We start from the raw sequence: 27768 nt of genomic DNA on the forward strand, positions 1-27768 counted from the left end.
AGATACTGAATTTATGTTGCTGACAGATTTTTTTTAGGTGCACATATTTCTCGTTTTCACTTTCTGTCAAAAACTATGTATTTATTAATTTACCTGCCGAGAGCCTTGCTAGCTTTCAGTTGTTCAGAAGTGCCAGCTTTATTCACTGACTCACAGGATGGTTGAGGTGGGAAGGTACCTCTGGAAACTGCCTAGTCCAATCCCCCTGCTTGCAGCAGAGTCTCCTGCATCGTGTTGCTCAGGGATGTGTCTGGTTGGATTTTGACTGTCTCCAAGGATAGAGACTCCACAGCTTCTCTGGGCAACTTGTCCCAGTGCTTCAAAACCCTTAGAATAAAAAAAGGTTTTCTTATATTTAAGTGGAATTTCCTGTATTTCAATGTGTCCATTTCCTCTGTACTTCCATTTCCTTGTGTCTATTTCAATCCTGTATTTCAGTTTGTGTCCAATACTTTTTCTCATAGCAATGCTTAAAAATAATTAAAGTGTACATTAGTTATTGTAATATAGTAATGATGGACTTTGATTGCTGGACAAAAAAAGGTATGTAAGTTAATAGTTGATGAAAGGACAAAGGTTTTGATTTATGGTATTTACTATCTTAAATACCAAGTTGGTCTGAGATTCTGTCCCTGCATCTGCTGACTGGATAGCAACATGGGCTGGTTTTCTGTGCCTGCGCTCCTAACTTGGCTTCTTCTTCAGGTGGTCTGGAGTCAGGTAAGAAAACAAAGAATGCATATTCTTTATCTGATCAAGTAAGCAATGCAGCTTAAATGAGTTTGAGAGGAAAAGACTTAAGTATGTTGCTTTTGCAACATAAGAATTCTGTTGTCATCTGCATGGAAGAGAGAAAGATTTCTGTTTCCTCAGGGTCTTGGTGCTGCTATTTTTAATAGCCCTGGCTATACATGGGAAGAGGTTACCTTGCATTCCCCATCTAAGCAAAATGTCCACTAGTATACAAAGTAATGTTACCAGAACAGCAAATCTGGAGTTAGAATCAAGTATTAAAATTTATTTTGCTACTCCATATTTGAATGGAAATAAGATTTTTCTTTTTTGTGCTAACACAATATATTTGATATTGAAATTGATGCCTTTGTAGCCACTGGATATGCTTTTTAATGACTATTCCCCTAATCCAATTGAACTATTTAATGCCAAAATAATTAGTTCGGAGGAAAAAAAAAGGTAGGTTGTTGAAAGTTCCTTTCAGCTATTCATTGCTTCAGGGTAATCTACAGAGTAAGGTATTACTTATTGTGACATTACTTAAGTGGAATAAGGTTATCTATTTTAAGTTATGCAACTTAACTGTCAATTCTATGAATCCAGCTCCAACATCTCACTGTGGCTGTCGTATCCTCTTCCTCTCCACAAACACATGCTCATACATCTCCCTAAGTCAAGAGCTCAACCTCATGTCCCCAACTTTCCCATAGTCCTCCTGTATCCCCCACTACCCCAACCCCACACTTCCTTTGTATTTCCACGGCCCATCATGACTACCTGTTCCTCTGTTCCCAACCTTTTGGAAACCCAAGTCTCAGCCTTGTTTATATTCCTCTACATGCTTTGATAAAGCATGTAGTAGGTGATGCAGGGTGCTACTAATATCTACAAGCTATCACACATCGAACTGACTCCTAATAACCAGGTCCTGATCAGGGGCTTCTGGTTATTGACCAGGGCTAATTATTTCATTTCCATGTGGCTTATGGCCAGGAAGAGCTTCTTTTGTATTTCTGGATGACGATACTAGAAGTTATATAGTCTGGAGAAAACACTGATAAGTTAGGGTGTCTCATCTAAACTGGTTGACTATACTCCATCTGAAATTCATGGTGAGACAGGGAAATATTCATGGGGTGATTTATCGCATCCTTAAATAGATGTCCAACCTAGGTGAGGTGGATCATCTTCTGGAGATGCCAGGGCATCATGGTGGTGCCATACCTATTTTAGGGGCAGATGGATTATGTATGCAATTACGCATTTGTTTCTCCACTGATTACTGAGTGAGTCTACTTACCTAGTTTTCACATGATTAAAATAGGTGAGATGTTTCCCACCCATTCAAGATGCACTTGAATTATTTGCCAGTTAAATGTGCTCACAGCCATCATTTGACCTACCTTTAATGTAACTTAATTCACATAATCCATGTTGTTTGACAAAGTTAGGGACTAATATAAATGTTCAGAACTTTTGTTCTGTATGTAGATTTAAAAGTAGCATTGATTAGATTAAATTAGAGTCCTCTTTGGTACACCACAGGTAATATAACCTTCCTCTGTATGTGACTGTGAACTGTGAATCTGTTATTCATTTACAAAACTTTCAGAGACTAGAAATGCATCTTATAGGTCTCAGTTGCCAGGCTGGTATTGAGACCAAAGCTGTTGCTACTCAAATGAGTAATACTCGTACACAGACATACACCTTTTGAAAACAAGTATTTTGCTGTTAAGATTCACAGGAATAAAGACATATTTTTTTTTGAGAAGGAAATGGAAAGGAATGATGAAGGGGATTCCTTCAGCATAAAACATTCAGTGACAGTTTTCAGACACTGAGGACCAGCCCGGATTTCAGTCAATTGCTGAATTTGGTATTCTTCAGCCATGGGCTCACATTTTACTTTATGCACCAAAAGTGCTGCTGGACTTAGCTACATTGATTTCAGTTTGTGAGCTTTTGCTGCTGATACAGGAGCTTTTCCATGAGATAGCCAGTTTTTACCTTTAGCACAGTTATGCTTTCTGATTAGTCAATATGGGTATATTGTAGTTTATAATTATTGAAACTGTAGAAACATTTTACACTCCATTAATTGTTAAAAGAGCATTCAACGTATATAAGTATGATTCTTCTCCTCTAACAACGATCTTTAACAGAAAAGACAATAATGTGATTTTAATTTTTGAATATTGCAGGCTTTACTTGTCTTTTTTTTCTTCCATGTTAGCTAGAAATCTGTGTGAGAGGGGGAGTTTAAAAGCAAATGAAATCTTCAAAATGCTTGTTACACACTTTGCCTGTGTACTTTCAACTTATTTTAAAAGTCACGCTTTCATTTCAAAACTTGAATACGTGGACTGGATACTGTCTCATGCATATCCAGCGATAACAAAATGCAATGAGAGGATATGTGTGCAATAAAACTTCAGAATGTAAGAGGAGTCTGTTGATGTTGCAGATTTATGGATGATTTCTTTGGAAAAGATATTTTGGTTTATTAAACTGTACCTGTATACAGTTACAAGCTTATTCTTTTTTCTGAAGTCCCCATCCTTACTTCTCATGTATCAGTGTAAACCTGAATAATACCAGTTAACTCAGTGAAATGTGAGATTAAAATCAATCCTTCAGCATTTGCATCTGCCCAACTCCAGAAACAGTTTTTCGATGGTCTCGGTCACTTTCCCACAATGACACCAGGTTTTTGAGAGTCAGGTGTCTTAAAATCTACCAAATTTTGAAACAACCTAAAACCGTGAAGTATTGAAACAGGGTCGTTTCAGGAGAAATTGGGTCAAGAAACAGATTCTACTCAATGTTTTTTGTAACCAACACTTCAAGGTCAAAATCCTACATTTAGACTGGGCAAGGACATATGTGGATGGTAGTTTTCATTAAGAAAATGAAGAAGCAGCGGCAGAAGTTGATTAAAAACTTTGCCTGTTTATATAGCATTTAGATATTAAGCATTTGATCATGCCAGCTCATACCAGTTAGGCATTATCTCTCTTAAACCTATAAATTACAGTCTCTACTTGGTTAAAAAAAAATGGTTTTCCCCTCTTAGGCAATCAGAATAAATTATCAAAACCTGATAAAAACTGTGAAGCAACAGTTTGAATTAATTTTAGTTCAGGTGAATCAAAATGATAAAATGAGATTTCAGGCTTTTGTATTTACAATATTTTTTCCTGCCATTTGCTGAAGTTTTCACAAGGCAGTAATTTCAGATTGAAAATTAATATTTCATTAAAAAGCTAAAATAGGACATTCTGACAATTTTAAAGCTTTCTTGCTGAACCTTTTCCAAATGAAGAAATTTCATTGAAGTTATATTTTTCTGCATTTGGTTAAAGTTTTTGTATGAATGCCATCAGTTTTAGGGCACAAAGTTATGTTTGCCCTCAAAACTGTTCCCATCATTATGTCCCTAGAGTCAGGTCTAGAAGAACATGTTGAATATTCTGGCCATACTATTTTCTTATCTGTCCTATAGATGGTAGAAATTACCAAAATTAATATTTTTGTGCACTGCATAGACTTGATTTTTGCTGGTTTTCAACATTCTGATCTTGTACTCTTCATTGCTTTTAATGGAGGTTGCAGGTGCTTATCACACTGAAAAAAAAAGTCCTACAAGCAAAATTGCATGTATGAAAGATAACGAAGTATTTACATGGAGAAAGAAAAACAGTTGGGAGGGGGAACTATAGTAAAAATAAAAGTAAAAATCCCACCCTCCTTTGCAGAATTGCTGTTATATCTTACCATTTGCTATATCTGTAACCTATATTGTCAGAGCTTAGAATTTAAGGGTGTTTTTTACCTTCAGTTTGTGAACTTCATTTAAAACATACGAATGCAAGACTCTGGTGAGAAAAAAAGAAAACCCACCCAGCAACAATTGCTTAGAAAGGCTGTTCATTATTTTACTCACTATGTGAGAAATGGTTGTGTAATATTATGTCAAGTATGTCCAAACCAGTCCAAAATGAAGTGTCTAGTCCAATAAAAGACTATAGATTATATTCTATGGGCATGTTATGGCAAGGAAAAGTGTGTTATGTATATCTCATTATGGTCTTACTCCAGTATGGAACTTGGATTTTGCACATTGCAGAAACAGCCTTTGAGTTTGTATTGCTGAGGTAAAGAGACCAGCTAAGGCACTGATCTGGGGCTGAGGTGACCTGGACCCTGTACCCAGTCCTCCAAATATTTGCTGCGTGATGCTGGACAGCTCATTCTATTCCCCCATCTTCAGCTTTACGATGGAAAGTTAAGCATAGCTTCCGTAGGTTCTGTACAGCACCTGACTAGTAGTGATACTCGATTTGATAGAAATAATAGGCTCTTTTTTCCCATTTGTGAAAGACCATTAGGCACTGCCTGAGTTGTGAGAGAAAAACAGTTGTGAAAACTTCATGGAAGCAATACTGGGCGAGTTACTCGTTGGGCAACCTGAAGTGGGGAGAACACAAAACCAGCACATAAGAAAATAAACATTTCCAGTCAAATGAGAAGGCAGTGGGTCCAGTCAATCCAATACAAAGCCACGCACTAAGTGCTGTCAGTTAAGTTTAAATCGTATCTCTAATACTGTTGAGAGAGTAATGCGAGCTGCATTTCATTATGTGCCTTTCTAATAATATCTTTTTTTTTCTTCCCCCTCCCCAGCCTGCTTCGGAGACAACTGGTGAGTTCTGTTTAGAGATCTATTTGTATGCATGGGAGGCAGTCAACAAAAACAGCTGCTCATAAACATCGCTGGGACAGACACAGATTTATAATTACTGTTATTGTTATTGCATTAATTTTCACACTTCATAAAGACAACAGCAAGGGCTACTGTCTTACCTCAGTTATCTTTTTATTTTTCAGAAATAGATGTAGATGGAGGAATTGATCAAGACATCTTTGACATCAATGAAGGTTTTTTAAAAATTCAGTTTGTCTTTTAATTTTTTTGATGATTTTCATTACGGTAGTAACAAATCAATAAAATAACTGAATGTTAATCTCCTCTTCCCTTTAGCTTTAGGACTAGACCTTTTTGAGGGAGACATCAAACTTGACGGGGTGAGTTCAAATATAAAATATAAAATCAGAAATGTGCCATTGACTTATGTGATGTAAATTATCACTGACATGAAAATGATTGATGCATCCTGCTCCTACTAACAATAAATGCTATTTATGTAACAATAAACTGAAAATGTTTGGGAATAGATTTCTACCAAAAGTCATAGACAGCGAAAGAGTCAAGTGCATTTGCAGAAACATTATCCAGAATAAGGTCGGTTTAGCCATTAGATCAATATTATTAGCTTCTTGTTTCCTTTACTGTGGTTTTTATATTTGCAGAAGCACTGATCACATCCAGACAGGTTCATATAAAAGATTCTTAATTTATCATCACAATATGTATTATGAGCCAATTAAATTTACAGACTGGTGTTGCAAAGCCTTCATCATGTAAGTAGATTCTCTAAAACCAATGAAAAAATTAGATCTGTAATACCACATTTTAAAGCATCTGTCCAGTATCTCTATCTGATCAATTAAAAAAACCTTATTACATAACAAGTTACATCTCCTAGTAGAAATCCCAAAAGCGTCTTGTACTCCTGAAAGTCAGTAGTGTTTTACTCTCCCTTTTGGTGAACTGCTTTGGCTTGGGCGTATCAGGGGAGACAAGGAAAGCACTTGCTAAGGGCCCAGGAACAAACCCTTGTGTTATGAAAAATTACAGAATTATTAATCTGTGTGCAGTTTTCAGGACTTTATATCTTAATGCTTCCCACAGGAGCTGAAGGTCTCCTCACACATGCATCAAAATCTCAGGTAATTTGTATGGAGAAAGTGCTGCAGAAGTTGGAGACACTGGTAGAAGGGAGTGAAGGGATTTAAAATCAAAGCCTTAGACGTCTGGGTGATCTTCCAAAGTTTTTGAGCTCTTCTTTGATTTCTTATGTCTTACATGGACTTGTAGGAGACATGCTTTGCTTTAGCATTGTTGTAGTCCCTGATCCTAAATCACTTTTTACTGAGGACTGCATACTTGTTTTCTTTCTCATATGCAGGAACGAAACTCCATCATTGGTGACAATTATTTGTGGCCCCACGTTATCCCCTACGTCCTTGATGATAGCTTGGGTACAGTATTTGCCCTTGACAATGTCTGTATGTCATGTTGATTGAAATGCTAAATACAGGTTGATAAAGATACTATGGCATCCTTTCCTCTCGTGAGTCTTGGGCAGGCCGTTTCCCACAGCAGGGTTGGGCCTGGTCATGCACAAGCAGGGTGTATCGTCTTGGTGTTGGTGCTGGCTCTCACCTCCTTTCTTGGATGGTTCTTAACCTGTCATTGTTATGGCTCAGCAGATTGATTTGATTTTAAAAGCATATGTCTTAGATGTGAAACTGTACTAAGGAGAAAAACAGGGCACTGAAGACCTTTTTAAAGCAAGAAAGCTTACCTGGCCATTACATCATCTACAGCACCGATGGCAAACTGGCATTCACAGAATCACAGAATCACAGAATGATTAAGGGTTGGAAGGGACCTCTGGAGATCATCTAGTCCAACCCCCTGCCAAAGCAGGTTCACCTAGAGCATGTTACACAGGGTTGCATCCAGGCGGGTTTTGAATATCTCCAGAGAAGGAGACTCCACAACCTCCCTGGGCAGCCTGTTCCAGTGCTCTGTCACCCACAAAGTAAAGAAGTTCCTCCTCATATTCAGATGGAACCTCCCATGTTTCAGCTTGTGCCCATTGCCCCTTGTCCTGTCACTGGGCACCACTGAGAAGAGTCTGGCCCCCTCCTCTTGATACCCACCCCTAAGGTATTTGTAAGTGTTGATAAGATCCCCTCTCAGTCTTCTCTTCTCCAAGCTGAACAGACCCAGCTCTCTCAGCCTCTCCTCCTAAGAGAGATGCTCCAGGCCTCTGATCATCTTTGTAGCCCTTTGCTGGACTCTCTCCAGTAATTCCTTATCTTTCTTGAACTGAGGGGCCCAGTTCCATTCTGGTAGGCAATGCAGTTTGCAATGGGACATTGCTGAGTCCCCTGTTGTGGGGCCAGGGACAGGTCATGGCTTGTCTCCATCCCTTCAAATCCACACAGCTGTGGCTCTTTACAGCAGAGGCAAGTGGTGAGACAGGGAGCTTGCGTTCTTACTGTATACTGAGTGGGGAGATTGTGCCCTTACTACACAATGTGGGAGAAAAAAAAATCACCCACCCACAGTTTAGATTCAGATCTAAACCTCTGAAGGGGTTGAAACCATGCAAGTTGCTTAGAGGAGATAACCCAGACATAATGTTAGCAGTTCAAGTCCTGGAGAGGTTCTGTGAGAGATCTGTAGCCTGCAGTCTGCACTAGGTGAAATCTGATGTCTTTTTTCCCTGTTTGTTTAATACTTGCTCACACAAATCTCAGCAAAGTAAATGAAAGAATTTACAAAATTAAGAACCATGCACTATCACGTATTATATGCTTATCATGTCCTAGTTTATACATAAGTACCAAAGAAAAATTACACGGAAACAAAACAAGAGGAAGATACAATCTCACAACAGCCTAATTTATGGTTTTTAGGTCCCTACCCAGCTCTTAATTCAGCAAAAGTCCTGCTTATTTTAATCAAAGATTGCTGGAGTGACACATCCTTAGGACTCGCTCCATACAGATAATAGTACAAACCTATTGGCTCGGTATTGACAAGAACACTGTTTGCTTTGCAGAAATGAATGCTAAGGGGCTCATCCTCAAGGCATTTGAACAGTATCGACTAAAAACCTGCATTGACTTCAAACCTTGGAAGGGGGAGAAGAATTACATATCTGTCTTCAAAGGAAGTGGGTAAGAGAAGTAACGTAAAATAACTCTCATCCTGTTTGGCTACAGGCTATTTTCATGGCCAGTATTCACTCTAAAACTCATATATCTGATTATAATTTTGTATTTTTGTTGTGTCTGTTTTTCCAGTCTTTTTTTAACTGGAAATTGTAGTAGTTTCCAAAACAGGTATTACCTAGGTAGTAACAAACAATTTCTTGCTGGTACTTTTTTAAACATAAGAGGTAATCAAGTCCTTTAAGAGGTAATTTTCTGGGCATGGTAAAAGATATCATAAACAAGCCAATTATTTTCTTGACTGATTTTTGGATATCTGCAGTGTCACTTTAAAATGGTCATTCTCAGTATACCTTAGTTTTTAGTAAAAAAAATCCCAGCGGAAATATGGTAGTTCTAACTGTGGGACAATGAATTTGTTTAACTATAACAAATGGAATTGCATTTCAACAATGTCACACCAGCATTCAGATATAACAGCGTTATTTTTAAATGCTGCACAGCACTTACAGAGGTTTCAGTTTATTTACCTCTTTTGATGAGTAATTATGCTATTCAACCTTAAATTTTGCAAAATAAGACTCCAGTAAAGAAGTCAAAATTGCCCCAGCTGCTTCCCTTTCTAAGACAGTCTCTGTCAAAACTATACAACAAGAATAAATATATTCTCCACTCTATACTGAACCATTTCTCTGTTAGAAAAGATCAGGGAAAGCTTGATAGCCTGGTGAGGAAATTTTCTTTCAGAAAATCATCTCCCGGTATGAGAATGCATTCATAAATTGGAAAAGATTTTCTGATAATAGAAATGTTTCCCTTTCCCTTTGACTTGTTTTGAGATATTTGTAGCAGATAATTGTTTCAAAATTTCTTCAGACTCTGGCTCTTTATATTTTCTACTCTTCATGCTGTGCACATGACATTGAAACTCAACCCTGAAAGATATATAAGTGGAGACTTAGGGAGCAATGCATTTTCCTGTGCTAACAACTCTGGCTTTTTAAGCCAAATGGAAAACTCATGTAGCTAAATTTTTTAGTCCTTCGTCATATAAACTATGCATTGAATTTGCTAATAATTGTACCTGAAAAGGAACCACAATGTTTAGCCTATGGCAAGTAAGAGGTCTCTGCACAATGTTTCATTTCTATGTCTATTAAAAATAGATGAGTCATGGTGATGAAGACAAGTCACTCTAGTGGGATAACATATCTTGCCCTCACTGCCTGGTGTGTTGCTTGCCCTGAAATGTTTCTATCATCTCAGCTGACACATCAGTAGAACAATTAATGCTCAACAGCACTTTTTAAAAGATTGGAGCTAAATGGTGCAGTCTCCTGAAAACGGCTGTCCAGTTTCAGTGAGCTAGCTTGGGGCAGTACAGAGAAATTATCAGGACTGACCCTGCATTAACTGCCTTTCATTTCACTCCGTTCCGGTCTTCTGATATAATGGGACAAGGAGAAAGGTGGATAAACCAACACGTTTCCACTCTGCTGTTCCTAACTATTTTTTTTAATCAGGTAGGACTCCTCTAACTGCAGACTAAAGACCTCAGTCCAGAGGGTACAGTGCAGACAGGAGCACAAAGTCCCTGGCAACACCAGCCAGATGTATAAAGTTTTATTGCACCAAGAAAAAGTTGATAAATCATCTTGCCTTTCCAATCTTGGTTACATCTATAAAACAGACAGAGGAAGGTGGGGGAACTTTGTGTCAAAAAGATTTGTAGCAGGCCATAAAGACCCCATCTGGATTATCCTTTTGAATTCAAGTGAAGTCAGCCACGAAAGAAGCTGGCTGCCATTTTGTTATGTGGGCTGCCCTGTGTAAAAATACATTTGTAGTCTCTGATGTATACACACAGTGTCTTCAGCCCCCCTGCAAAGAGCCTTCTCCATGTCCATATTCTTCATCTACCATTCACCAAGCCTTGGCTACTGCCTGCATTATGTTTACAGATATATATATATATATATATATATATATATATTTATCACACTAAGTGAGTAGAGGTGCATGTAAAGTTTTCTAGCACACAGCCTTTCACCTCACCCTTTATTTGGGTCTATGCATCTGCAGCAGAGGTTAGACTGTGGATCTATTTAAAGACCTTTTCTTGACTCCAGCCTGTGTGCTAAGCAAAATACATGAGGGATGCTTGTGAATTATGGAAATGCAGGAACACCAGATGTGGCAGATGCCTGCAAAGCTCACAGAACAGGCTGGGATGGCATCCTGCAATGGATGTGCCATTTCTGCCTACTCTTCTTATGAAGAGCAGGACTCATTCAGCAGGAAAAATTGCATGGTGTGGTAGAGTCAAATGCTTAGCAGACCAGGGAAGATCAGCCCCATCTCTAGTGTTTCCACATGGGACATCAGGTTTTCATGGAGGTCTCCTAGGAGTCCACCTCATCTCTGTCACTGTGGCACACAGCAAAGGGAACCCATGCAGAAGTGGATTAATACAGATCCCTGGCTAATCAGCTTGATGCTGGTAAGTCAAAGTGTCTGTGTGCTGATACTGGTGATCTGTGATAGGATGGGAAGTTATTTACTAGCAGGACATCAGTATAAAAATGTGTCTGAAGTAAGTGCTGGCTCTTAGAGAACAGGCTTTCTAGATGGCATCATCACTACTGATGGCATATATCTACTTACAGCCCATCTTCCAAAAAGAAGTCAGAGCAGGTACTTCCCTGTTCCTCTAGCTTCTGATAGAGCAACTAGCAATGCAGAAAGCATTGAATCAGGGGAGATACGGCTCTCACACACTTGGGGAAGCTGTGACTTTCCCCTCATTTTCTCCTCTCCTAAAGACATTGCTAACATGGGGCTCCAGGTGCCCATTGCTCTGGAGTGCCCTGTCCCATTCAGCTAGTTTGATTCTCAGTGCTGGGCAACACAGACCATGTATTTACTCCCTCTGCGACTGCAGAGTGATGGTGTCACTGCTGCATCCCCCGGCCTTTGGATGCTAATTTTGCCAAGTGTCCTGGATCTGCCTGTAGCCTGCTGTGCTCTGCTCAGCAGATGTGAAGCCAGAGGGAACTGCCTTGGTATGAGGTGGACCCAGAACTGCGATGAACTTCTTAGACTTCTGCACAACCAGAAAAAGCTGCATAATTGGTATGAGGTCTTGTTGAAGGGAAGCCCATGAAATCATGGATGCCACATGTACTCCCTCCCAGGTCTCATGCTGTGATTTTAATGAGTAATCGATAGCCAAGGCCTGTGCTGCTTTGTGCAAATAGAAATACGGGGGAATATGTTGCACTAATAAGTTACAGGGTTCGAAAGCGCATGGCATGCTTGTGTTTTTAAATTTCTGGGGTGATAGGACTGCAAATCCTATGGCATATTTTGCTCCCGATTAACTTTATGGACTTCATTGGGTAAGTGTTGATTTATTTGCTGCATAAAATATCAATTTAAATGTAACTCTCTCTGCTTGCTAGTTTGTGGACACAGGGTGCCATTTTATTGGCTTGTGCAGATAGCTCACTGAATTTTTTTATTCTTTAATAAAAACTTCCAGCACAGCTGCAGTTTTGCTCTTCCTTGTGAGCGTGTGTCAGCAGCAAGTGCTCTAGCGTAGCAGCTCACAAATAACTAGACAGAAAAGAGCTTGTGAAAAGCACTGTCAAATCTGCCAACCTTTCAGAAGGTAAACCTGGTTTACCTTACAACAGGGACAGGCTCAGGTGCAGTCACAGTTACATACTGTGGTCCAGCTAAAAATTGTTAATAAGCAATTCTTTAATTGCTCTAAATCATGTGTCCATAGTCTTCAATGTTTACCAGATTACCAATGAAATCCTCATCAGTTTTCTTCTGTCACAAATAGCTCAACGTATTTCTGCTAAAGAAAACCCATTAAAAACAATAAAGCCAGAGCAGGGGAACAGCTTGTTCATCGAAACAGAGCTAAATGTGGGAGGAAAGGATCCGGTACGGAACAGATCAATGAAAAAGTGCTCTCTGTAGCAAAATGTAACTTGAACACTGAAGTTGAAAATATACCTGTTGAACAGACTGATTCTGGAGTTTGCGTGGCGTGGGCATGGCATGTATCTCATGGAGCCCTCTCTCATTTTATTTCAATGCTAGCTGCTGGTCCTCCGTGGGAAACCACCAAGAGGGGTTGCAAGAGCTCTCCATCGGAGCCAACTGTGACAGGATCGGGACAATCCAGCACGAGTTCCTGCACGCCCTGGGATTCTGGCATGAGCAGTCACGGTCTGACCGGGATGACTACGTGTCCATCGTCTGGGACAGGATTCAGTCTGGTCAGTCACTCCCCACCTTTTCCTTTCAGGCTCTGGTTTTAGGAGGTTTAGCTGTGGCATGTCCCTTCCAGCCATCCTTCAGTGGTCACACTATTCGCTCACATGGACTTAGTTTTCCAAGCCAGCATATCAATAAATTAAATATCAAGTGACAGGTTTTTGGGACAGAAAGCCTCATTTGTTGTTGCTGTGGTTATTCCTTGTGCCACAGCAGTTCCCAGAGACCTCACTAGAGATCTGAGTCCTGTTATACTACATGTTGTACAGCAGAGCAACAGAAGAGAATAATTTAGTTTGTTTATATGAATGCTCTAAAAACACTGTTACTCTGGGAGCCCTTAACAAAACAAAAGGAATCGAAAAAAAATCCCACTCTGAAAAACCCAGTGGGACCAAAGCCAGTAGAAAATCTCCAGTGAAAACACCAGTCGTCCTTTCTCCCCAGCTGCTACAGCCCATGCAGGCAGCAGAGCTGAGACAGCAGAGAGTGCAGAGAGGGTGTGCAGACCAGAGGGACCCCTTTCAGGGTCCGCATTGCATGAGCGGTTACTTTGGCGATGCAGCTTGTGAATATAAGTGTCAGCGTATTTGGCACAAGCCTGAGAGCTGGCACAGGGTTCCTCGGGACCCTTGCCTGACAGTCTGTGCCACTTCAGCTTGCCATCGTCCTCTGTGACTTTCGGGCAGTTCCAAAACAAAGTTATATACACAGACGTGATGCTTTCCTAATACAGGTACACACAGAAGACTGAAAAAAACAGATAGTGGTTAAATCTAATGCGTTCTTATTTAGTCATGATCAATAGTCAGGTGCATATGCAAGTATATATTACAGAAAATGACTTAGACTCTCTTATTTGATTTCCATTATCTTTCGCTGACTCTTTAATGACAAGTTGCATTATTGTTAGCTATTTGAAACTGCTGCAGCTTTTTTACACTGACCAGAATATACTTACTGTATTTTGACTAATTTAAAACATTTAAAGCTTTACCTTCCATTGGGTAGCTAGTAATGGTTTTTTGCTCATACTCCAGAAAATACCTGTAAAGTTAAGTTCTGGAAGCTTATCTGATAACAACTCTAACTCGTTTATTGTGAGCTAACATGACCAGAAATTAAACATCAGAGAATACAGATTAGAAACAGGGAGATATTACAGTTGCAAATTGTATTAATTTGAGTACTGAAAGAGTATCTCCACTTTTGGGTGTCACAAGCCCATCAAAGTTTACAGGTAGTTTCACAGGGAAAAGATTTCAGGTGGCAAAAAGCTTTTCTTCATCCAGTAGAAGTCATCATGTTATGTTCCAGTGGCTGAAAGAGGAAAGTAAATAACTAGACTAGAAATAAAATAGTTTTACAGAGTAAGTACAAGTAAACGACTACGAAAAATGCTTGGGCATCTGATGGATTCTCTGTCACTTTAAGACAGTACATCAAAACTTGGTCCTCTTGGGCAACAAACAGTCTTTCCTTTTATTCCCATTTAGGTAAAGATCATAATTTCAACAAATATGATGACAAAACAACAGACTCCTTGAATGTTCCCTATGACTATACTTCCGTGATGCACTATAGCCAAACTGCGTTCAGGAATGGAACTGAACCCACCATCATCACTAACATACCAGACTTCATGGATGTAATAGGACAGCGAATGGATTTCAGTGATTATGATCTCAAGAAACTGAACCGGCTGTACAATTGCTGTAAATTTCTCCATTCCTTTTAAATTTTTTGTTTCTGGCGTTTGAAAGAAATAGGGTGATGATACATACATGCTGGACTCATCCAGGCACAAGTTAAAGAGATGTTAACATATTTGGAGAAGTGAATTGTGTTAAAAAAAACAGAAATAATGGTACAGCTAGAAATAATGTAGCCCTCCTGCAGAAACACTGCTGCTTAGCAGAGTATTCTGTGCAATTTTATCTGACCTTTAGTTAAAAAACAGCTTCACTCAGCAGCTGATTCTTGTTCATCCCTTGGGTGACTCTTTAAAATGTGTGCTTCTGTACAAAACTTTTTGGTTTTTCCCCCATTATTCCACAGCTCTTTGTCAGACACTGCAGAAATGAGTATCTTTGCTGTGGCAAAAGATATCTACCCCGCTCTCATGCAATCTGTGAGACAGAGTGCATATTCATGTAAATAGGATACAGATGCTGTTATGAAGGAAATATGAGCTTTTAAAATTTTTATTCTTTCAAACCCAGTCTCTTTCAAAAGTGCTCAAAAGAGTTATTTTGCTCACGTGTGATTTATTTTAGAAAGTTGAGTGAAAATAGGAGGCAGAGAAATACAGAGAATTCTATTACCAAACTGGAATTTAATTCTGTAATTGTGATTGCATCAAATGTGCCCTGGCACTCAGATGAAATCTTCTACTTCACTGCCTCAGTATCCCAAGTAACGAGTACTGGTTTACAATTATATTTAAGCCTCATTCTACAGATACCTTAAATAATAATCAAACTGTTTTATCAAAACAATGCATTTCTATGACCATACGATTCTGATGAAAATATTTCTGTTCATGTGGGTCTAAACTGAGCATACACTTACACGCAGCCTTAGCTTCCAGCACTTGATGCACAGTCAATTAGGTGTTATACAAGTGCTTACAGCTAAGGATATCTTTAGCAGTGAGTGGGGTCCTTCTTCCTCTCCATTAATCTTGTATACTTTCCATCATTCTCATGCATTTTATAAATACTTCACGACATTTTAACTTTTTTCTTAACCCATAGGCATCTTCCCTGAGTGAAATAAGCCTCAGCTATGTTGAAATTAGTGACAAAACTGCCACCCTGTCAGTGCAATCAGGTTCTGCCCTGCTCCCCAGTCTGTCCCTTGGCTTCATATAATGTGCACAATATTCACAGAGCCATAAGTGGTCTTCAGATTACCCAGCATTTGCCTAAGTGGCCCCTGTGCCTGGGAGGATGGGTGCTTCACAGGTCCCACCCCTCACCCACCCAGCTGCTAGGCTGATCCCTTCAAGTTAGAGGAAAGACTGAGAACACCAAACATGGTTTGGGTGGCAGATATCCTCCCAGAGGAATCAAAAGATTACTTCTGTTGCTGAACGTGATTTAAGGACAAGTTTACACTGCATTTCTGCTAAAGGACTGTGTGGTTGGGAAATTGCACTAAAAATAGGAAACTTGTTCTTAAATTGAAAAAACACAACTCACAGCATAAGAAATCCTGACTGATACTTTAGTGCTGTTCTGATCTCTTCTTCAGGACTGTCTTTCAGGCCATACAATAACACTAGATCTAGTTTACTTTCCTTTTCTAGCATACCGCTTAACAGAACTGACCATGAGGTTTCCCTCAGCCACTGGAAGTTAGGACTCAGCACTTATCCCCCATGTATTTTCTTCCAAGCCCAGCCTTTCACTAAATATCAAGAAAATATATGGCTTTTGGTGCAGATGCAGTTAAAAACCTCTCTCAAGCAGTGCCCCTTTCCCCTATTTCATTAATTAACCTAAGAAATACATTGTAAGCTACTGAGTCTTGCTTTTCTCTCTTCCTGTTGTTCAGGTCACCACTCCACGCCGGCCAGCACTTTCTAATTAAAATAGTTAGGCTACTGCTTTCATGTTTGGGCAAATTGACTTCATATTTTATTTTGTATTTTGATTTCAAAGAGTTCTTTCATCTAATACTTCTCCATTTTTGCTTACATTCTTACTGACACCCTCGCTGGTTGGTTTTTTTTTTCCTTTCTCCAGCACTCAGCATTTACTGTGAAAATCTTTTCTCGGTTTTTACATCATCATACCAACACTGTATCTTAAAAGGTATCAGTCATACAACACTTCTGATAGCCTGGCAACCTCTAGAGGACTGTTAGCTTTCTATGAGGACAGTAAAAATACCGCAGCAGTACAACTGACTTGGCAGCAGTTCCTACTTAAGTGCTTCCCTGAGCTACAGCATAAGTGCCATTGAGGTTGATTTTTCTGATACTCAAGGTCCTTTTTGTGATGCAATGAAACCTTTAAACCTGTCACAGTATTTTATATGTAGTTTGAAAAGCAATAATCATGAAGCATTTTATTAACTTAGCTGTTTTCAAATCATGGCCGGTGTTACACAGAGCTCAGACAAGGTACAATGAGAAGCAAATCTAAGAATAGGGATAAACCTGGACTGTGTCTTCCCTCACCCAGCCAGGGTTTGCTTTAGAGATAGAAAAACTTTTCATACAGTGTTTTCCCTTTCCTATTCAACTGCGTAGTCTTCCTTCACTTAATTTTTCACTTGTTATATGCAAGACACCTTAATTTGTATGAGATGAGATACCCACTGGTCCCAAATGTACCTTTGCCAAATGTTTTTTTCAATTCAGCATTTTGAAAATCAAGGTTTGCTTATTGCAGTGAAGTAACTTCTGCTCTACTATATTTCAAAACAAGCACTCCAGCTGATACATTAGTGAACTTTTGTCAAAACCTGTGGCCATGTGTGAACTGGCCCAAAGAAAGCAGAGGAATGAATGGGAAGTCTCAGGACCTTTTGACTGTGTGAAGGTTGGTGGGTTGGGGCTGGTATTAGCATTCCTTTTATAAATAAAAGATGTGATATGATAATTGGCTGGCACCCTCCTGTGCTTGTTAAGTGCCCAGAGTGGTCCTGATAATATCTTATTAATGTTAGTGTTAATTTGCAAATGCTTCGAGTTCCTGAATATTATACCTATGAACATTGATGGTATTTGAAGCTGCTGATTATTTGTTGTTTGCATTTAGTTGTTCTCTGCTCTTGGCTTTGGACCTTCAAAATTGAAATGTATATGTATGTCATGTAATAGAGATTCACAACTGGTTTTTTTTTTAAAATGTTACAGCCTCCTCCCTAAGTTTCATGGACACGTGCAATTTTGAACTTGATAATGTATGTGGCATGATTCAAAGTTCAGACGATAACAGCGATTGGCAGCGTTTGTCTCAGGTTCCTTCTGGGCCGAATACTGATCACACTAATACGGGAGAATGCAAAGGTATGAGAAAAGATTTTTCTTATCTCTCTGAGAAGTACTTTCTGCAGAGGCGTGTGAGTTGACTTTGATCTTGGCCTTGTTCTCTGTTTATTTGTTGTCAAATTGCAGTTTATTTTTTAACTAAGCAACATAAATCTACATACTTAGGGACATCATGTGATACATTCAATTTTCTGCTTATATAAGAAGATTGAATGTCATCTCTTTTGATCTGTTTTCTAGTCTTAGTGTCACATCCTGACAGGAGATCTATATAAAATGTTCTAACCTATGGTGCAGGCACACCAGAAAGACTGCTGCTTTTCTGAATAATTGCTCAGTAAGTCTTTGGAAAGGCTTGGGGTTTAGAAATTATGTATATTATCAGGGCTCAAGTGAACAATTCATTGAGAATATATCAAGTCGTTTCTGAATCTGTCAGAGACAACTTCGTGAGTTCGGGAGCTTAAACCAGTCCTCCAGAGAGTCAACTGTGAATTACTGTCACTGGGGAAAGAGTAAAAGCCCATACTTTTGAGTATAAATTGCTAGAGACAGTCAAGTGAGGAAAAAAGTTGCAAGGAGAACAGTTCTGCCTCTAGAGAATGTGAACAGGTAACAGTTCTCAGTCTGAGGATTTGTTCAGGATCTACCTTACCCTGACTTGACCATGTCTTCTAGCGTTACTACAATACAGTGTTAATAATACCAGTACGCCAGGAAAATTTTGCTTTCTCTCTCCTCTACTGTGCATTTCTCATTGACTTTGACAGATTCTGGCTACTTCATGCATTTCAACACCAGCGCTGGAGCAGAGGGAAGCACAGCTGTCCTGGAGAGTCGAATTCTGTATCCCAAAAGGGGTTTTCAGTGCTTACAATTCTATTTCTATAACAGCGGTCATGAAAGCGACCGGCTGTTTGTCTGGGTCAGGGAATATACTGCAGCCCATCCGAACGGTACTTTGAGACTCATTGAAGAGACAAAAGGTACGGAATAAAATTGCATTTTGGTTTAATCTATACTCAATATCCTTTTCAAAGTACTGGGACAAAATATTGTAGCAAAGTGACTTGTCTTCTAGCATTGTTCTTTGGCTTCTTCTCTAACTATGTAATTGATTCTCTGCTGGTGAAATTATATTTGATGGATCCTCCATCAGACGTTTTCCTATAATATAATCAATTACCACAAATCACAAACTCTTGCGTTATCAAGATAGTTTTCTCACCAAAATAGCTAAAATTCCATGAGCAGTCATTTTAACTGTACTAGAATTGCTGGCATCAATAGCAACAGATGAACTTGGTCATTAGCATAAATTACAATGAATAAGAAAGTTATAACAAAGAAATGGAAAGTATAAGTGCCCTGGAATGCCTAGTAAACCAGTTTAAAAAAGATAAATAAAATTTAACTTACTTTTTAAACATGGTTTGAAATGACTTAACTGAAATAGATGGGCAGCAGATCATGATTTGAGTTGTAGTTTGAAGAAAATTAAGTTCTTGTGGTTTTAGGAGCCTATGGCCTACAGAATGAGCAACTGAGGTCAGTCAATGGACAAGAGCTCTTTAAGCTAGAATTGCCAAAGTCACCTTATGATTAAATTACTTTCTCAAATATTTAACTATTACTTGGTCTCCATTACAGCTACAACTAATTCAATCTTCTGGTTACATAAGGGTCTGAGCAAGTTCTTTTACCAAATAGGTATCAAGTCCATTTTTCTGCCTCTTTTTGTCCCTTTAGGCTCAGCTGCTGCTGGTGCCTGTTTTTCTTTTCTTTTTTTTCCCTCTTTTCTTCACCCTGATGCTTTCATCGTCCCTGTGTGCCATCAGGAATCCTTAATATAAGTGTCAGGGCTGCTAAGGCAGATGTAGATTTCAGATCAGTCTGAGCCCTCCAAACTCTTTCAAACCCTACTTTGAAGCCAAGATTATTTTATCCACACTTCAGCCTTTTTCGCAAATACTCTTTCACATGTATTAGGTCTCAGCTTCCATTCCTGCTTTCTCAAGTCCATAATTTCCTTTTCAGTCTCTGATCTCATATGCGTGTCCAAATGTGCACCCTACTTTGACAACCTCTGGTAAAACTTTCAGGAGTGGTTTAAGATAATTTTTTCCCCCAAGCTGTTTCACTTCTCTCATGTGAGAAGTTACCCTCATGGATGCAGTCAACAAACTGGAAGGAACAGTGACACTACAGCCCTTTCCAGCCATGACCTGACATCCTGTCTGAGCTGCTCATGGGTTTGCACTGAACCACCATGCTCGAGAGGCTGAGGGACAAGCCCTGAACCCTTTCTGCTGGTCTGTGGCAGCTGTGGCTGCCTTCAGATGGGAGCAGGGGAGGCTGTGGGGGTGGGACATTTTACAGCACAGTAGCTGATCTGCTCATTGAACATGAGTCAGAAACCCCAGTCTTGCATATAATCTGTGCAGTTCAAAAAAACTTTAGTTTGTGCAGAAAGCAATTTAATGGAAAACAGTGGAGTGCTTTTGTTCTTGTTTCTGGGTTTGGTTTTTTTCCTCCTAACTATAATGGTAATGAAAAATGGCAAGAAATCAAGACTCATATGTGAGATCCATTGTGTTGTGTTTAGAATTGTTAGGAAAGTGAAGCATGAGTTCTGTACCTGGGAATGGCACTGCTTATTCCATAAATGCAGCTGAAAGTTTGGTCTTCCATGCAGGTGAACATAAACCAGACAGCAAAAGAAACTCTTTTGCTGCACATACTGTTAACAAAGGATCTCCTACTTTCACTTGCCTTACTCGGCCCCTGTGCCGAGGTCTTTGCTTTTGCACACGTTGCTCTTGGAGTCAAGCGGAATTTGCTAGTGCAGGCGCTTTTGGATGCTTCATCAGACTCGTGGTGAGGTTTTATCACATGAAGTAGGTTTTGGAAATGACTGGCTTTAATATGAACTTAGTACCATTAATCATTTGATGGGTGAATAGTGCTTCTGCACAGGTAAACCTCCGACAAGCCATGTAAATATGCAAAAACAACTGAATGAACAAATCTTGTAGTTCTAGGCTCCTAGAATCCTCTGCAGCATTTTTTGTTGAGACATGTTGTTAGTCGATTATTTGAATATACTTTGCTCTGATTTTTTTTCTTTTTAATAATACAGGTGACAGCCATCTGTGCATTTAATTATCACAACATTTATACTAATTTAATGTAATGTTCTTTAAAAATATAAAAGAAAAAGCAGTGTTAAAAACCATTAACACTGTTTTCACTCAAATTAAAGAGCTGCTATGCATATAAATTTCTGTTGAAAAACTGAATTGAGAAGATATGATCTTGCACTGAAAACATAACATCTACAGGAGAAATATTCCATCGTGTCAGTGCCAGTGGAACTGAGAAATTCTTACATGACATTGGCGTAGGGTCCCTAAACCTGTGCAGTGTTTGACTGTACTGCTTACTCAGAGATCCCTACCCTTGTTTTTCAGGTTCACCTGCGACTTACTGGCAGCTCCATCATCTTTCTTTGAATGTCACAAATAAATTCCGAGTTGTGTTTCAAGGTGTGAGAGGAAGTGGCTTATCAAACGGAGGCATCTCTATTGACGACATCAACTTGTCAGAAACTCATTGTCCCCACCACGTCTGGCATATCAGAAATTTCACACATCTCCTCAACACAAGTCCAGCAGGGACAGCAGGAAGAATATACAGTCCACCTTTTTACTCTAGTAAAGGATATGCTTTTCAGGTCAGCTTGTATGTAAATGGTACCACTGATAACCCGTTTAATTTAGCAATGTACTTGCACTTGATTTCTGGAGCAAATGATGATCAGTTGCAATGGCCCTGTGCATGGCAACAAGGTACCATGATTCTGCTTGACCAGCATCCTGATATTCGTCAACGGATGTCAAACCAAAGAAGTATAACAACCGACCCCCTGAAATTATCAGGTTAGTTAAAATCAGACGTACTATCCAGAATGTTTAAAATACAGCTAAAAGATAAGGAGTCAAATTTTCTCTTTGCATAAATTAATGCATTTTTTTCAGCTTCTGGAATGTTTCATTTGCTTGCAGCAACAATCTAATTGATCCACAAACACGAGAAAAATGAACATACAAGTAGGTTAAGCTGGGACCCTGGATTACAAAGTTGATTTGCATAAGAAACAGGTGGATGATCCACTACTAAAATTTCTTTCATATGCTCTGTGAAGATGCATTTATATCTGCTTTATTGAGAATGGAAGTTTTCTAGAAGGCTTGAAAAGAAAAATACTGAGTTAACAATACACACTGATCATACCAGATAAAAGTGCAGCTATTAAACAAATCCCCACCCTCCTTGTAAAAGGTACACTGGTGTCAGCACAAATTTCCAGATGGACAAAGTACTGATTCATATTACATAACCGGTACTCTTTCAAGATGTGGGAAGATAAGGAGCAATTGTCCATAATAACTTGGGAAGGAGGCAGTTGAGGTAAAGATGTAATTCTGAGAAATGGTAGGAATCTCTATAGAGAGATTAAAGAGAATCCCCATATTCATCACTGGATGAAGACTGGATTTAAGCAAAAATTACTTTTTGCATCGATATAAGGGATTTGCCAAAACAAATCTCCTCCACCACTGAATTAGTTTCCTGGGCTTTCAGACTGTAATATTAGTGAAGGAAGGAAAGCACAAAAATGTCTAATTCACAATATTATATTAAAAATGTTATGATTTACATTCATTTTTCTATGACACTGTCTCTATGTGAAAACAAGGCAGGTAATCTAGAAAGACTAAATGTCCTCCCTGTAAATGAAAAATGCACCACACCAGGTCCTCCATAAATGATTGATGTTTTCCCTGTGCGCTCTGCTGTTATGGCCACAGTTCTTAGCCCTTTTACTTCCCTGACCCTGTGGACATGCAGCCTGTTTGCACTCTGCTCCTTCTCCCTTGTTTATTCATATATTGGTAATAGCCTCAGAGTCCCAAGAGAAGCCTTGTGACTCCTACTTTTTCTCTAACCAGAAGAGGTTTTGGAGCAGGCAGTTTCTTCTCCCTCTGTCAGATACTTTCATAGACAATCAGGTGCAGCTTTGAGATTTAGAACAGGGTTTGATGGAGGGGACATCAGTGGCCTGTGACCATTCAGGTTGTTCAAGTACCCTTAGCCCTCCATCCACATCAAGAGATGTTCTTTTGAGAAGCACTGAATTAATTCATTTTACAGATGGTTCATGTGCTACTCTTCTTCTTTCTTACTACACTTTAAAAGAACTAAAAAGAAAATACAACAGGTTTTCAACTAGCTCTCCAGTAGTCTCATCTCCAGCAGGTTCTTTTCTCAATACCTCAGGCTAAACAAAGCCATTGAAGATCTCCATTGTCTTGTGCATCTCATCAGTGTGGAATCTCAGGCAAAAATTCTGCAAATATTGTAGGCAGGTTCAGAATTGCTTCTACTCCTTGAGTTTCAGGTAATTTATTGTCTTCTCCGTATTCATGACATCCATGAGCAGCTAAGCAGAAGCAGGCAAAGCAGGACGCAGTCTGTCTCGGTTGTTGAGAGAGGCCTCAGTACTACTTTGCAGCAGAGAGTATATGAGAAGGAAGGGACCCTATTGAGAAAGAAATCCAGAGTGGTCCAACACTCACATTCAGTTAATATTTTTTCCCAGATTCCTCATCAACATATTTTTGGGATAGGCCAGATAAAGTGGGATCCATAGCATCTTTTCCCAATGGAACTACATTCATGAGAGGTCCAGGAAGTGGAACAAGTGCATTTTTAACACATCAGAGACTTAGAAGCCGCAACTTTATTAAAGAAGATGGTATTTATATTCTTTTAACAATGGAAGGTATGTAAACATAGCTGATATTCTTTATGGTACAGTAAACACAGAGTGTCACACACTTACTAAGTCACTAGTGCTGTAGATATAAATAGACATGATGTACTTTGCATATGAGCAGTTTTGGAACTATGCATATATCTAAAGATGAATCACGTGTTTCAATAAATTTGTGGATATGTACATACACTGTATAATTCCTTTATCTCATGTGAAGGTGTACAAAATGATGCTAATCCTGTGCAAATTATTTTGAATAAAATACTTTGAATAAAATTGTCTGTTTCTGAAAAAAAACTAGAGGACATTTCCAAAATACATCATGATCCTGAAAGATAAAAAAGACTATTTATCCATTATATTTGTGGACAGGTTCTTTGCTCTTTACTATTAGAACTTACCATCAGAATAAGGGGAGAAATAGCATGAACTAAAGACCTTATTTCTTGTGTTTTTATTGTGCAGATATTTCGCATCTACTATCAACGCAGACAAGTGTTTCACCCACCTTTGTTATGAATACCTCCAGTGCCAACACCATCAAACCTACTTCTAATGCCACTACCACCACCAAGCCCACCACCAAGCCCACCACCATCACCACACCTACCACTAGGTCTACCACCACCACAACACCCACCACAACAACCCCTGTCACTCTGACCGAAGAGCCAGAGATAGAGGTTCCGGATTCCTGTCCAGATAATCCTTGTGAAAATGATGGTGTCTGTGTTATTGTAGATAGAGCACCGGTGTGCAGGTAACTGCCTTTATTCACTCTCAAATCAATTCTAGAATGAATAATGAAAGTTTCTAGTAGAATAAATCTTTGTTCCTAATGAAAGGTAAGACAGACTATAGCTGATTAAGGCAAATATTTTCAAATGCTACTGCAAGACTAAACTTAGGACCAGTTTGGCCAACAAAGCTCCTAACCTCAGCATTTCACCATTTTGAAGTACTCTGCTTCATTTCCCTATAAATTATATTTTAAACGTGTTTATCATTTTCAGTAATGTATTAGTCTGATGTTATAAAATGGACTGTGCATTTTCTTAGAAGTCCCTATAGCAAAATTTAGAAGAGTTAAATATAAATGCAGTTGAAGCAGAAGAATATTTATATCAGTAGAAAAGATGTTTAACACTTCTCAGGCAGGAAGCAGCATAGACATCATTTTAGAACTTGATTCAGAATATAATGTAGTGCAAATTATGACCATGAATTACCAAAGTGTAGTTGCTTGCCTTTGAAACCAGCAATGAAGGCTGAGGACTTACTTAAAAAGATTGTTTGCCCTGCAAGAAAATTAATATCAACTTTTATTTAATTCTCTGTGGATACATTTATGTAACCCACCTGGCTGATTAGCATTGTTTCAGCTCTCAAACAAGCTCTAAGGCTGAAGATAGTAATCTTACGTGATGCTGTGCCAGGGCAGGTAGACTGGGCGAGTGCTGTGAGGCAAACATCTAAAGGCCGAGAGCAACAAGAGTCAGGATGACTCATTAAGTGTTGTATCTCCCCATTTTGAAACCTTTTAAAAAAACAATTCTTGTGCAACCCATCAGAAGCAGGTCACAAATATGAGTAAATGTCAGGAAGCTCTTCCAAGAAGACAAAAAAAAGTTACACTGAATGTTATGCCTGATTTTGAAACTATGGAAACAGAATATTTATTTTCTGACATCTCTGGACTATTTGAAGCTCTAGTGCCTATGTGACCTACTTTCCAGCCTAGAGAAGTATGTGACCAGCCCTCACTTTCTGCTCGGATTTTCTGCTGGGAAACGAGGGGAAATGTGATACAGAACTCTGTTTAAGCTGGATCATATGAAGTCCCCCAACAGTCAGTATCTTTGCAGCGCACTGCAAATGGACTTGTTTTTCAGGGTTGACAATAGTTCTGAATAAATGGCTGAGACAGGAACTAGAAAAACAATACATAAGGAACAACCAAGCTTAAAAGACAGGGCAGGTGTGCACTTTGAAGTACTGCGCACATATTTTTTTTCAGTTAGATCATTGGGACCCTCATGTGCTCACTATAAAATGTTTCAGAGCTGATTGTGATGCTGGATCAGGTGAGGAAATCAAGGCCTGGAGATTGTTTTTAGTCCTAAAACCAGATGACTGCTAGGATGTTAATTTCTTTTCTTACCACCTTCTTGGGGGAGAGCAGAGGCAGCTCATACAAGTTCTTTAAATTGGAAAATGAGCCCCTTCTGGCAATGAGAAGGTCTGATCATAACATACCATATCTACTAGTGGAGAAGCACTGAGCAGGAAAAGGGGAATGTGTTGGGAACACCTTCGATTAGCTCAGTCCTTGAACTGGGGAATTCATGCACCTAAGTTTTGGTTCAGCTGCTATCTGGTCAGAGATGACTTGAGAGTCCAGCCTGTGGTCTCCACCCCATTTATCTCATGGTTTTGAATTGCCGCATAAGGTGAGCTGAGAAATAAAAAAAAAACCCAAAGAACATGTGAGGAAACAGGAGGATGAAGTTTTCTGGAGAGTGGTAAATGTGGCTTGCTTGGATAACAATAGCAGTGTAAATCTTCTGGATCAGTTGCCCTAGGAGCTTATTCAGCTCTTTCCTATAAAGCCTTTTTTAAATTGACTGAGTGAAGAAGATATAGAAGGGCTTTGTGTAAAAGCTGAGCATGACAAAAGGCAGAATTGCATCAGGATATGAGGCTAATTAGTAATAGTGGAAGCAAATATTACATTACATTGGTCCTAGTGATAGGTATCAGTTTCATGGAGCAGAAACTGAATTTTCTATCAATCAATCAACGGAAGTGCTATAAACTTCAAGGAAAAGGAAGCAGATAAGTGAGCTGAGTGATCCAGAGGGCATCTCTATTGGTAGCAAAAGATGACCATTCTGTAGCAGCAGCTCTATAGATCAGCTGTGGCCAAGCGTTAAGCTGTCAAAGGGATCAGGATGGCGCTTGGGTTTTCTGGCAAAGGCTTTCTCTGAAGACGTGACCTGTAAAACAGTGGGAAGCTGAAAGAAGCACATCCAGGTGTGTAAGGACAGTGGGCCACTCAAGACAACTTTAAAATAGAAGTCCATTTTAAGATAACTTCGTTATGCTTTGGGATATAGAAACAGTGCATCACAGATGCTGTTTTTATTAATTAGCCTTTTTCATGCCTTTAATCTTTAGGTGACAGCACATATTTGTTCTTTTACTTCCTAGATGTCCAGCAGGTGACAACTGGTGGTACATGGGAGAAAAGTGTGAAAGGAAAGGCTCAACTCAAGAAAATACTATAATAGCTGTTTCTTCAACCATAGCTGTATTTGTTGTAATGCTTATTGTCACTATCACAACTGCAGTGTGCCTTAAAAAGAAATACAGCCGTGGAAAAGAAAAGGGGGAGAGCCTGACTCTAGAAGTAAGTATTTTGCCTCTTTCAACAAATATATATGTATATACACACACACACACACATATACACATCTACCTATATTTACTAAAAATGTAATCAATCAAATTCAGTAAGAAGTAAATTGGAAGATGTAACATTTTTGAAGTCTGAAGACTCGAGATTAGGAATTAAAGAGCTTCATTAATTGCTACTGATTTATCAAATACCAAAAAGCCTCTTCATTCAAAACCTGTTCTCCTTCTCCACCCCCATCACTCTTACTGCCCCAATGTCAGCCTACATTGAGTGGGAGAGTGTGAACAAAGCGGCTCATTTTCAATTTGTAACTAAACCGTGTTTTCCGCTTAGTGGACTTGTATTTCACCTATTACTGCATTTTCTACTAAAGCTGTTCCTTTAAAACGCCTGGATATGGTGTTAAAAAACCCAACCCAAAATGTCAAAACAAAAAGCAAATCTAAAAATCATTTTCCCTCTTCAATGGCCATTTTTTATGCAAGGAACAAAGTAGCCATGGAAATCAGGACTCAAGGAGAATTAAAAGAAGGCAGCAGGTTAAAACTGTCTGAATGACTGGATCAGAAAGACCGTGTAGAGAATAGTAGAGACATTTGGGCAGGTTTTGAC

The 27768-nt window shown here is 39.1% G+C and overlaps 1 protein-coding gene across 1 annotated transcript; it reads left to right on the forward strand.

The window, feature by feature from the left end:
• The first annotated feature begins 657 nt into the window (after positions 1–657).
• On the forward strand, positions 658–27714 carry MEP1B (meprin A subunit beta). Its single transcript, XM_068397198.1, has 15 exons — positions 658–720; positions 5422–5440; positions 5626–5676; positions 5780–5822; positions 6821–6900; positions 8496–8613; positions 12721–12899; positions 14394–14612; positions 17765–17917; positions 18670–18885; positions 21370–21837; positions 23562–23744; positions 24204–24498; positions 26949–27147; positions 27490–27714. Exons 1-15 carry the CDS (start codon positions 658–660, stop codon positions 27712–27714), a joined length of 2511 nt encoding a protein of 836 aa, XP_068253299.1.
• The last annotated feature ends 54 nt before the right edge of the window (positions 27715–27768 follow it).

The sequence above is a fragment of the Nyctibius grandis genome, chromosome 3 (assembly GCF_013368605.1).
Source record: "Nyctibius grandis isolate bNycGra1 chromosome 3, bNycGra1.pri, whole genome shotgun sequence".
NCBI classification, from domain to species: Eukaryota; Metazoa; Chordata; class Aves; order Nyctibiiformes; family Nyctibiidae; genus Nyctibius; species Nyctibius grandis.